Raw genomic sequence first — 13,754 nt, 5'->3', positions numbered from 1 at the left:
GAGGCGCACATTGCTCCTTGCTCCTTCTTCAGGAGAGCTGGGGTTAATGGGTTTGTGGCGACAGGAAGGAAATCCGACCAAAGAATTAAAATAAAAAGCTTTCGCACGGCATTATAACACGCAACAAATCCACTTATCTATTTATGAATCGCAGAAGACTACAATTGTTATACTCTTGAGACGTCTCCCCTCAACTGTCAGGACTTCCACAGTTACCGCATTCCTCCATATGGGATACTTCTTTAACTAATGGTGATCGCTTTGTCCAGGTTCGAGCACTAAATTCCCCTTTATTATTCAATCAGCTTGATTCCCGTTTAATACCAGTGACGGCCCGAACACCCCCGCCCAGGGCATGCAGCTTTGTGACGAAACAGACCGCAATTTTCGCAGATCAGTTCAATCATTTACAATGTTTTTTAGGTATAGGGGTGCAAGTTCTGTGACGAAAAAAAAAAGACTTTTCTCTCGCACATACTCAGAAATAATGTGCTCAGTTTCTCGACACTATTTTGGTTTGAACGTTTGAGAGTAGCTCAACATCAATTTAAAAAAATAATAATAATAATAAAAAATTTAAAAAATTGGCAAGTAGGTCGGTGACTGTCAGATTATAAATAAAAATCATTCCTCAGCCAGCTTTACATTTTTTGTCACTTATTGCTTCTCTCCTCCCTGGTAGTGATTTGTTACCGTGAAAAATGATGAGTTCCACTGTGGTTCGAATTTCTCGTTAAGCCGCAAGTCCTATAACTGGCTGTGGAGGTCAGTTCGAAAATCAGAAAAAGGTAAGGTATGTGAGCGACTGGCTGTCGGCAAAATCTGCTATTTGGCTACCGTGTAGTTAATTATAGCTACTGAGGCTCTCGGTATTCTTGCTCTGCGTGTATCACAGCAGCTCTGCTCTCCGACTGATTGTTGTCTCGTCTAGCGAGAAGACTGGCCCATGTGAGGTGCTTTGCGCTGTACAAATAACAGAATCTCATAAAGTCAACGAGTGTACCAAACTTGGAAAGGAAAAGGCAGTCTATGGCTTTACGGCGATTTTTCTCCATTTTAGAGGAAGACAGTTAAAGCGTCAAGCGATTATTAGGCGATGAGGTGGGACAAATGGCAAGTACCTTACGTCTGGCTGTAAGACCTAGTTTTTAAACTATCCAGTTTGTAGCTCCTTAAAAAATTTTAAACACATTATAGTGTATTTACTCATATTCAATTGTTCTGATATTTCATCACTATTGTGGTTTTCTATTACTTTATATACGTGTTATGAAATTTTATATGTTAATGACACCAACGAAGTTACATATAAAAATGACGAAACTTCTGATACACGTGATATAAACACTGATAAGAAAGTTATGTATATTGGACGTACCTTCCGGATCGTGAATTAATGCTGAGAGTCCCAACCAAGTCGCACTGAACACCCAGCTCACCCAGAACTGCGCAGTCGTTGGCAGCATTTCCTCCTGGTCTCAGCTCCCGAGCTACAACCCTGTCAAGAAACTCACAAAAATACTATACAAGGAACCAGCGAAAGAAATGCGTCTCTGTATTGTGAGACGTACATGTAAGTCATCCACTCAAGTAGTAATTAACATCTGGAATAAGTGAGGATTGTTTCGAAATTTCTACAGACTGAGCATGCGTGCTTGCTAGGATGATGCTCTTTACTCCAGTATTTATACTGATTACACAACAGACATAAATTCAGAATTTTACTTTGGGTGTGTATTGAGTAACAGCGGTAAAAAATGTAGACGAAAACTGACAAGGAAATATAATATTTTTTTTGTTTCTGGTTTCTCACCGAGACAACCAGAAACTGACTAAATGAATCTTTCATTCCACAAAGAGAAAGGTGTCCTGCAGGTAGGTAGTAGTCACGGGAGAGGTGTGAGCCAAGGGCTACAGGAAAAGCTAGGTTTAGAATATCAGGTCACTAGCATTGTGAAACCTAGCGCCAAGCTTAGCCAGTGACAGAGAACATAGGGGCCTCATTCCTCCAGGAGCGCTAGTTCTGCAGGGTCTCCAGGAGAGCTTCTGTGAAGCTTGGAAGGTAGGAGACGAGGGACTGTAGAATTTAAGGCGTGAGGAAGGGTCGTGAGTCATGCCTAGGTGGCTCAGACGGTAGAGCACTTGCTTGCGAAAGGCAAAGTTCCCGAGTTCGAATCTCGGTCCGGCACACAGTTTTAATCTGCTAGGAAGTTTCATATAAGCGCACACTCCACTACAGAGCGAAAATTTCATTCTAAAAGCTCGATTGGTGTTGATGAAATTTCAAACAGAATTCTGAATATTTGTTCCAACGTAAAAAGTAATGTCCTTAGCAATATATGCATCACTTTTACAGGAAAGTTTTCCAGGCAGGTTCAAATATGCAATTATTAAACCTCTTCATAAAAAGTGACTATAAAGACTTAAACAACTATCATATAGTTCCCTTATTGATATTGTTTTCCAAAATATTCGAAGAAGTAAAGTACTCAAGAATAATCTATCACTTAAGTAGAAACAGTTTACTTAGCACATCACAGTTCGCATTCCAGAATGGTTGTTAGACTTAGCATGCTATTTATGTATTCATCCCTCAAACAGCACAAGTCATACATAATAAAATATTGCCAGTTGATATTTTTTTATCTCTCCAGGGCGTTTGAATGTGCAGATCATATCACTCTCTTAGAGAAACTTAAGTTTTATGTAACTGATTGCTCTACACAAAGGTGGTATGAATAATACTTAACAAACAGAATTCAAAAAGTTGTGTTAAATAATTTAAACAATATTGAAAGAGTAGCAAATTTTAGTGACTGAGGAGGAGTCACAAAGGGAGTCCCACAGGGTTAAATCTTAGGTCCACTTCTATTTCTTGTGTATTGTATAAACTTCCATTTAACATTCAGTAGCCAGAATTGGTACTTTTTGCAGACAATATTAATGTTATAACAAAACCCACTACAGAGAAAGTAACAAAAGAGATTGTAAATAACGTTTTCCAAAGAATTATTAAGTGGTTCTCAGAAAAAAATTGAGAAAAAACACACACTACATTCAGTTGTCTACAACAAATATAGCTCACCAATAATTGTTCTAGCACATGAGCAGGCGTCAGGAAATTGGGTGGAATGCTGTGAATTTTTGGGTGTTGTTATGAAACTGATCTGACTACATCATGTTCCATGTACCAAGTGTAATTTCCGATTCAAGGTGTTTTATCAAGCATTTTGCGATACACATTTTTAATTGCTATAAATTTTGTAACTATTTTTTATAAAAAGAAAAATTATCTTGATTATTGTGATAAATGTACATGTCAGAGAGGTATGTGAGCATGGAGAAATTTAACAATCTGTGTCTAATGTGTAGTTATCTACGTATTTAACAATCTAGGGATTCTCAGTGGCGGAAAACGTAAGCGAGTTGCTGTGGAGTAGTTTGCCAAAAGACGTTGTGTATGGCTGCATGCGGTCAAAGTTGGGCGAGTGTCGCCCATTATTTGTAAATAACTATGCTAAAAGGTATCTTTTAAAGCTTTGAGACACAAGAAAAAATGTTATTTAAAATTTGTGAAATTATTTCAAAAATATATCAACAAAGTCCAAACTGAAACGTGTTCATTGTTTTGATTAGAATTGATACAGCAAGATCATATCTGTGAACCTCCACAAATTCAAATATTTTACCAATATTCTACAGCGAAGCGAGAAAGAAGACCCCTAGATGCCAACCACGAGAAACAATGAACCACCGTGTTTGCTCAGTATGCTACATCTACATCTATATCTACATGGTTACTCACCAATACACACTTGAGTGCCTGGCAGAGGGTTCATTGAACCATTTTCATACTACTTATCAACCATTCCACTCTCGAATGGCGCGTGGGAAAAAGGAACACCTAAATCTTTCCGTTCGAGCTCTGATTGCTCTTATTTTATTATGATGATCATTTCTCTCTACTTAGGTGGGTGTCAACAAAATATTTTCGCATTTGGAAGAGAAAGTTGGTGATTGAAATTTCGTAAATAGATCTCACCACAAAGAAAACCGCCTTTGTTTCAGTGACTGCCACCCCAACTCGAGTATCATATCAGTGACACTCACCCCTATTGCGCGATAACACGAAACGGGCTGCCCTTCTTTGCACTTTTTCGATGTCCTCTGTCAATCCTACCTGGTAAGGATCCCACACAGCGCAGCAATATTCCAGCAGAGGACGGACAAGTGTAATGTAGGCTGTCTCTTTATTGGCTTTGTCGCATCTTCTAAAGTTTTCTACCAACAAAGTGCAGTCTTTCTTTCGCCTTCCCCACAATATTATCTACGTGGTCTTTATAATTTAAGTTGCTCGTAATTGTAATTCCTAGGTATTTAGTCGAATTGACAGCCCTTAGATTTGTGCGATTTATCGTATACCCAAAATTTATCGGATTTCTTTTAGCACCCATGTGGATGACCTCGCACTTTTCTTTGTTTAGTGCCAATTGCCACTTTTCGCACCATACAGAAATTCTCTCTAGATCATTATGTAATTGTAATTGATCGTCTGATGATTTTACTAGACGGTAAATTACAGCATCATCTGCAAACAATCTAAGGGGGCTGCTCAGATTATCACCTAGATAATTTATGTAAATCAGGAACAGCAGAGGGCCTATGACACTACCTTGCGTAACGCCAGATATCACTTCTGTTCTACTCGGTGATTTACCGTCTACCACTACGAACTGTGACATCTCTGAGAGGAAATCACGAATCCAGCCACACAACTGAGACGATACTCCATTTGCATGCAATTTGATTAATAGTCGCTTGTGAGGAACGGTGTCAAAAGCCTTCTGGAAATCTAGGAATATAGAATCGATCTGAGATCCCTTGTCGACAATACTCATTACTTCATGGGAATAAAGAGCTATCTGTGTTGCACAAGAACGATATTTTCTGAATCCGTGTTGGTTATGTATCAATAAGTCATTTTCTTCAAGGTGATTCATAATGTTCGAGTAGAGTATATGTTCCAAAACCGTACTTCAAATTGAGGTCAGTGGTACGGGTCTGTAATTCAATCGGTTACTCTTATTTCCTTTCTTGAATATTGGTGTGACTTGTCCTACTGCCGACCGGTGTGGCCGAGCGGTTCTAGGCGCTTCAGTCTGGAACCGCGAGACCGCTACGGTCGCAGGTTCGAATCCTGCCTCGGGCATGGATGTGTGTGATATCCTTAGGTTAGTTAGGTTTAATTAGTTCTAAGTTCTAGGCGACTGATGACCTCAGAAGTTAAGTCGCATAGTGCTCAGAGCCATTTGAACCATTTTTTTGTCCTACTTTCCACTCTTTAGGAACAGACCTTTCGTCAGGTGAGCAGTTGTATATGATTTCTAAGAAAGGCACTATTATGTCTGCATACTCTGAAAGCAACCTGATTGGTATACCATATGGACCAGAAGACTTGCCTTTCTTAAGTGATTTGAATTGTTTCGCAACACCTAAGCTGTATACTTTCATCTTCTTTCGTGATGGAATTACGGAAAACTGTATTTAGTAACTCCGCTTTAGTGGCACCATCATCGATACCATTTCCTTCGCTATCGCGCAGTTACGGTATTGACTGTTTTTTGCCACTGGTGTACTTCACATACGACCAGAATCTCTTTGGGTTTTCTACCCTATTTTGAAACAATGTTTCATTGTGGGAACTATTAAAAGCATCTCGCATTGACGCCCGCACTTTATTTCGAGCTTCTGTAAAACTTAGCCAGTCTTGGGGATTTTGCGTTCTTCTGAATTTGGCATGCTTTTTTCGTTGCATCTGCAACAGTGTTCTACGTGTTTAGTGTACCAGGGTGGATCAGTCCCGTCTCTTATTAACTTATGCGGTATGAATCTGTCTATTGCTGTCGATACTGTATCTTTAAATTTGAGCCATATCTGGCCTACACTTACGTGATTAGCGTGGAAGGAATGGAGACTCTCTCTTAGGAAGGTATCAAGCGAATTTTTATCTGCTATTTTAAATAGATATATTTTGCGTTTATTTTTAGTGGTTTTAGTTGATATGATTTTGAGCTGTTATGCTGTTATGAAGAATGACGTACCTGTCCTGACGACCAGCAGAGATAGAATTTAAATAATTCATTTGAATCAGTAATTATAGTATGGGACGTCAGAGTGTACATATCAATGAAAAATTGAACTGGAAGAGACGTATTAATAAGGTCGTCACAATACTTCAGTTCACATACTTTTGCTCTTCATATAATGGCCAATCATGGAAACCAACGATTTAAAGTACTGACATATTTTGCATATTTCCACTCAATAATGCTTATGAAATAATTTTCTTGGGTAACTTACCACTTACAAAAAAGTAGCGATTGCATAAAAGCGAACAGAAACAATATATGGTGTGCATCTACAGACATTATGTTGGTACCTCTTCAAGCAGCCAGGTATTTTAACTGCACTGATACAATACACGCAACCGCTAATGAAATTTGTCACAAATAATCCGTCACGGTTAGAGAAGAACAATGACATCCATACCTGTAGCACTAGCATGAATGACGACTTTCATTACATATTATTAAAGCTATCAGTGGCTCAGAAAGGAGTACAGTATTCAGAAAAAAGATCTTTGATCATTTTCCCAATAACATAAAATGTCTAACGTACAAAAGCAACTTTTAAAGCTATTCTAAAGTCTAAAGAGCTGTCCTCTACAACTCCATCTATTCCATGGACGAATTCCTATCTAAAACTGTTATCCTGTAAAACGCAAATAAATAAAGAGAAACAAAGTAAAATAAAATAAAGAATTTATAAAGGGAAACCTGCGGTAAGAATAATGAAAAACATCGAAGTATTTGGGACAGCATTTCACACAAGCAAAAAGAAAAAAAAAGTCGTACATAGAAAACAGAATTTACTTTAAAATCAGAAAGAATGTCCATATTAACAACAAACTGCAAGAAGAAATCTGCAGAAAATAGATCAGTTTGGAATTTAATGGAGTCTGAAATCACCAACATATCTAAAAAGACGTTGAAATATTTTCTGGCGACTTCAATGTGCAAGTTGGGACGTAAAAGAAACTTAAGAATATTTAGGCGAATGTCTAGAAAACTTAATAACAAACAAAAATGATGAAAAATGAGCAACATGTGTAAAATGTACCACTTAAAACTGATGCCCGCACACTTTTGCAGCCTACCAAGAAAAGCCAAAACCTGGAGACCTGCAAATCCAAACCTATGAGAATTTCTGCCAGATCAAATTGCCATATCTAAAATGAACATCAAGGAAATTGTGAATGCCAAAGTAATAAGCATTGAGGGATTTGATTCAGATCATTATCTCTCTAAGATTAAAACACGATTTCTTCCATCTAAAACAAAAAATATAACCAAGAAAGTAATCAGCTATAACTCTACAATAATTAATATTACAATAGACAACACAGAAAAAGTCAGAGAGGAATTTGAGATAGCAAAAGAAAGGTGACTGGTCTGAGTTCCAGTTACAAATTACTATAGAAGCAGAGAAAATTTTAGGATTGGCCAAGAGTAAAAAGAAGACATGGTGGAATGAAGGGTGTGAAAAAGCACTAGAACAAAGAGCTCAAAATGGAGAAATGGAGATGTTCAAAAAAAGAACACCGTTTAGAAGAATTCAGACAACAAAGAAAAGACACGAAATAAATCCGAAAAATCAAAAGAACCTTTGAAAAACTCAGGTTCTGGAAATACAAGAAATTTTTTGACTGGCTCCTAAACTGTCCAGTTCCAAAAGTTAGATTCGAATTTCCAGCAATATCATATAATCTGGAGGAAGATTTCCCACCAACAGAGCCAGAAATTCATGAAGCCATCAAGTCACACAAAAACAAGCGGTGTAGAATCCATTATAGCAGAGGTACTGAAAAGGTCAGAATCAAAGACTATAAAATATCTACAAATCCTTTTTGAGAACATTTGGAAAACTGAAAAGATTCCAGAAGAGTGGAACTAGTGTTAACCCACACGCTACATAAAAAGAGAGACAAACAAAACGTCACCAATTACAGAGGTGTGTCACTTCTGCCAGTGGCATACAGAACATTATCAATGATTCTCATGGGTAGAGTTATAGAAACTTTAGACAAATGATTGGGTGAATACCAGGGAGGTTTTCAAAAGGAGAGATTCTGCACAGAACAAATTTTTAACTTAAAGTCAATAATTCGCCACAGAATGTTAACCAGCAAACCTATAACAGTGTCATTTATTAATGTCAAACAAGCATTTGTTTCGGTAGACAGAGGAACAACTGATAAAGTCGTTAGAGAATTTGGTGTTAAAGCAAATCGAGCAAACATGATCCATAAAACTCTAACGCAGACGATATGTTAAATTAAATTTATGGAAGAAGTATCTCAGCCATCTGAAATAGAAACTGGTGATAGAAAAGGGAATGATTGTTGGATGTGAGTTCCGCCAGTTATGCAAAACATCGTTTTTTCTCAGTACCCAAACATATTTCGGCACCACTGTTCCACTACAGGTAGCTTTGGTGAAATGAATAGTGTTTTACTACGTTATTTGTGGAAAATACTCGTTATACTTACGTGTGCATCACAACACCTCACCATGATTCGGAGAACGAAAGTGCTTGCCACACGAAAACGTAAGTAAAAACGAATATAGGCGCGAAAACATCGCGACAAACTAAATTACATTCTAGAAGATAGTTTAACTCCCAGCAAAAAACTTTCTCATCAACATAGTTTGGTTGCAGATGACAAGCTACCTGTAGTAATTAACACACAAGTGATACGGAAAATTCATGCACACCAAATGTAAAGGTATTTACAAAAAGAAACGATCTATTGTTTGAACTAAACATCCACATAATTTTATAATCATTTACAAATATATTCACATTACAGAATAAATGAAAACGAAAACCCACTGATGATGGCACAGTGGTGCCGAAACATGTTTGGGTACTGAGAAAAAACGGTGTTTTGCATAACTGGCGGACCTCACATTCAAAAAATTTAACTGTAAACACGGCCGACACAAGGAGCTGCAAATAAAATTGACGAAAAGGGAATGGTTTATCATCTTTACTGTTTAGCTGCGTTCTACAAAAAATTGCAAGGATCTGGAATTTGGAGCTAAAAAATGACAAAATTGAACCAATAATTCTAGAAAGGAAAACAAATGGAAATTAATTCGAAAAATCTGACAGACACAGTTATTCAAACAAATCTTCTGGAAGAAATAGAAAATAGAAGAATTAAATACTAAACTTAGTATGCTTTCCACCCAGAAAGAATAAGAAATCGGGAACAACATAGGCAGAAGAAAGGAAAATACATCATGGGAAGAAGATGAAGGAGTATTAGAAAACACAGAAAACAACAAGGAAGGAAGAGGAACTGAAGTTGTTACGTGATCACAGTTGGTAAATACGAAAATTTAAAAAAATAATAAAAACTTGAGACTTTTAGGTGCAATTTCATGAGTAGGACTAAGTGTGAACTGTTAAACTGAGTCGCTCCAAAACATTTCGATAAAAGAATCGTTTAAATGATCTATGGAACATGCAACTAACTAACTAACGACCAGGTGACCAGTGGAGGTGCCGCCCCACCAGCAATCATTGTCATGATCAAGGGTTCACATTCATCAACGTGAACACAACGAAATACCGCAAGGTATAACCACTCATCGTCATCTGCTCGCCACACATACATAAATGAAACTTCTTTGACAGGCTAGGGCATGACTCATGCACACAGTCGCCACTAGGACCTAGTCAAGAAAACTGTGAGGTACTCCCATGCTGCTAGTGAAGGTGAATGATGACTATGGGACTGATATTGATATAAAGATGAGTTATACACTGCTAGCCATTAAAACTACAGCAACGTGAAGACTGCATGCAACAAACATCAAATTAGCATGATGTGAACTGCATGCTTGACATGTAAATGACTTGTATTTCCGATCAACCACTCGAAGTACGTAGTAGAAACGCCGCCTGTATTTTGTATACAAGGAAAGTTTGCAGATCAAGTTTTCCATTCAGATTTCCATTTGAAAGTTGCGTTGTGAAACGATGGCGTAATACCTCGTGTAAAAGGGAGTCATGTCTACCAGGAAGCGTCAGAATTCAACAACGGCAAGATCGTGGCCTATCAGAGACGGTGGTTCATTTTTCTGTGATATTGCTGATCGCTTTGGTCGGAATCCCGCAACTGTTTTGAGAATATGGAATCGATGAGATCAGAAGGACCATGCTCAACGCCATTCAGGATATCAGCGGTCCAAGGCAGCCAGCTCCAGAAAGACAGACATATTGTCACGTACCTTGCGTCAGTGAACAGATCTTTTCAGCACGAAAAGTATCCGTGCGGAGAGCGCAACGCGACGCTGGAGCAGAGAGACGCGCCGACAGGGGTGTATCCAGGGTCAACACTGGACATTTTCAGACGAGTCACAGTTCTGCGTACAGCACATGATGGACGTATCAATGTGCGGTGACTCCAAGGAAAGCGACCGTTGCCAGACTGCATTCGTCTTTGTCACATGAACTCAGCACCTTGTGGCTGACATGTTATGCCATTGGGTACACAATTTGGCCACCTCTGGTTCACATATCCAGTAATGGGGACAGCAGGTGTTACATTTCTGACCCGTCAAGGATGGTAGCTGTTCCCTCTATTCGAGGTCGCCATGAAATTATCTTTCAACAAGATAATGAGAAGCTAATGACCTGACCTACGAGAATATCGATAGTGAGGGTGTTTGACTGTTGCCTGGCCAGCTCGTTCTCCAGGTTCTCGCCAGCTGGAAACATCTGACCTTGGTTACTGGCACGTCACCAGTCGCCAGCCACTGTGACTGATGTACTCCGGCGCAGAGTTCAAATAAAATGGAATGATGTACCCACATCTGTCAACCAAGCTCAGTTTAACACGGTGCCCAGCTATGGTAAAGCTGTTGCTGCAAGATGTTGCAGCTCTGTACACACAGTTTGCAGCCTCTTCTCCCAGATATCACCTACAAATTTAATCATATATTCTTCCTGTTATACTTTACGTGCAGTTGTAATGGCTATCAATGTACTTCTTTTGGAAAACACGATTCTACTAATCGTCCAATTAGGCCAATAAACACTCGTGAGTAGCTGACGCACACATGCCTGCAGCATGTAGCATTCCTTACCTTCTGACAACAGAGTCGATGCATCGTAGTATGACTCCACGAAATATCGATCACGTTGGCAGCCATCCTCGTCTATGACCACTCAAACACAGTCCATAATTTATGGCGATTGCTGGGAGTCGATGGCGAAGGAGTACAACATACCCTCAATAGTATTTATGAGTAGCGCACTGTTTTTCAGAGGGGACAGTCCATCAGCGGAGAACTGTCGGCGAACAAACAGTTGCACATGATCAAAAAATAGTTTCCTCTATCATTCACCTGTTGTAGTAGAAGGCCACAACTTTACGGTCTCCATTTCATCCCTTACAACCCCCAGCTGAACGAAAGCACCTGTATTCCGGTCTGAGAGACACGGAGGATTCATATCCTAATGATGTTCTCCGCTTGTTCGTTTCCTGCTGTCGGCTTGTACATCCGCACTTAAATCTATACTCCACAAGCCACATTACAGTACGTGATGCAAGGTACTTCTTAAGAGATTGTTATTTCCCTTCTACTCTTTTCCATTCATGGGGGGGGGGGGGGGGGGGGGGGGGGGGAATGGCTGTGGATAAACCTCTGTACGAACTTACTTTCTTCAATTTTCTCGTCGTTGCCATTTCACGAGAGATATGTTGGAGGAAGTAATACACTATCTCATCAAAAGTATCTGTACACTACCTATTAAAGGACATTAATATGAGATGTGTCTACCTTTCGCCTTTATGGCGGCATGAACTCTGCTGGGGACAGTTTCAGTGAAATATATGATTGTCTGTGGAGGAATGACAGCCCATCCTTTCGCGTGAACTGAAACCAGGGTCTGGAGCCGAGTCGACCTTGGTAACTCATTCCAAAAGTATTACATTGGATTCTGGTTGAGATTCTGGGCACACCAATCAATTTCAGGAATTTTATTGTCCACAAATATTGCCTCAAAGATGCTGCTTTATGACAGGCTGCGTTGCCATGCTGAAACAGTCGTTGTCATCGAACTATTCCACTACTGTACACGCTGCACAGTTCTGTAAAACGTGTTCGTATCTTTAACTGTAACAAGGGGATCACACCCTAATCAAGAAAATCTCTCCCATGACGTAACACAACCACCTCCATACTTCACTGTTGGTTCAAATGGCTCTGTGCACTATGGGACTTAACATCTGTGGTCATCAGTCCCCTAGAACCTAGAACTACTTAAACCTAACTAACCTAAGGACATCACACACATCCATGCCCGAGGCAGGATTCGAACCTGCGACCGTAGCAGTCCCGCGGTTCCGGACTGAGCGCCTAGAACCGCTAGACCACCGCGGCCGGCTTCACTGTTGGCACTACACATGATGGAAGGTAAGTTCTCCAGGCATTCGCTAAACACGAACCCTTCCATTGGATTTCCTCGGGGTATAGCATTATTCATGACTCCAAATTATTCGTTTCCAGTCATCCACTCTCCAGTGGCGACGGTCTTCACACCATCTCAGGCGTCGCTCAGCAGCGGAGAAACGTGCAGCATATGAGCAGCTACTCGACCATTGTACCCCATAATTTTTAACTTCCTGGCTGTTGCTGGATTGCTGGTAGCACTTTGAAACTTAAGAGTGATTCCCAAAGCCGGTTTCAATGAATATTTTACAACCGACCTCCACAATGCTCACGGTCTGTGTCAGTCAGTACATGAAATCTCTCTCGTATTGGATTAGCTATGCTTTGTCCCTTCGCGTTTCCACTTCACAATCACATAACCAATAGTCGACTTGGGCAGCTGTAGAAGAATGGAAATGTCCCTGATGGAGTCGTTACTCAGGTTGCATCCAGTGACTAGTCCATGTTCGAAGTTACTGAGTTCTCTTGACCAACCCATTCTGCTGTTATTGCCTCTCTAATGACAATGTAATACATCCTACCTCCTTTTTTAGTGGCGGGTCCGTCTCTCCTGACATCTAGCGGTAAACTGAGCAATATTTATTAGTATTCAATGTGCTCCGCATCTGTTTGTTTAATTAATGTACAACTGCTCCAGTTGCTCAGTAGAGCTTTATTTAATCAGCTTCTCTGCTAAGTCCATTTTCAAGTGGTTCTTTCAACTTCCGTAAATGTGATAAGACAGGAGATGAAAAAGTAGGGTTTACTTATATATAAGTATAGACATTATGCTGTGCAGAAGTAACATCCAAATGATAAAAGTACAATTGTGGTGGATTTAAAACCTGATGTACCCAATCATATCGTGAGAAATATTGGATTCTCTGGGTTTAAAAAAAAATACTTTTTTGATGTATTCAAAAATTCCAAATTGTATGTTTCACAAGTAAGAGGCTAACATTAGCTTTTAGATTTAACGGAAGTGTAATATAGTTGCATTGGACAGGGCATCCAAGTCAAACGTAGAATTACGTCTGTAGCTCGCAAAGCTTGAACCACAGGTGTGAGGTGTCGGTTGAGAAGTTTAGCATACACGTAAGATGCTATAAATCCAATCCTTGATGCTGTATAGGGAAAAGAAGCTCACCAATAGATCATGCAAATTTAAGGAAAAACAGTCTCATGCAACAG

General features: G+C 39.6%; 1 protein-coding gene across 1 annotated transcript in view; it reads right to left on the bottom strand.

The window, feature by feature from the left end:
• LOC126474703 (ketohexokinase-like) overlaps positions 1–13,754 on the bottom strand; it is a 59,629-nt gene that overhangs the window by 18,850 nt on the left and 27,025 nt on the right. Inside the window, exon 2 of the mRNA XM_050102180.1 lies at positions 1,379–1,498. Coding sequence (XP_049958137.1) covers positions 1,379–1,498 — 120 coding nt within the window. The remainder of the gene's footprint in view (positions 1–1,378; positions 1,499–13,754) is intronic.

The sequence above is a fragment of the Schistocerca serialis genome, chromosome 4 (genome assembly GCF_023864345.2).
Source record: "Schistocerca serialis cubense isolate TAMUIC-IGC-003099 chromosome 4, iqSchSeri2.2, whole genome shotgun sequence".
NCBI classification, from domain to species: Eukaryota; Metazoa; Arthropoda; class Insecta; order Orthoptera; family Acrididae; genus Schistocerca; species Schistocerca serialis.
The sequence above is the reverse complement of the archived record's forward strand: the minus strand, read 5'-3'. Positions and strand labels throughout refer to the sequence as shown.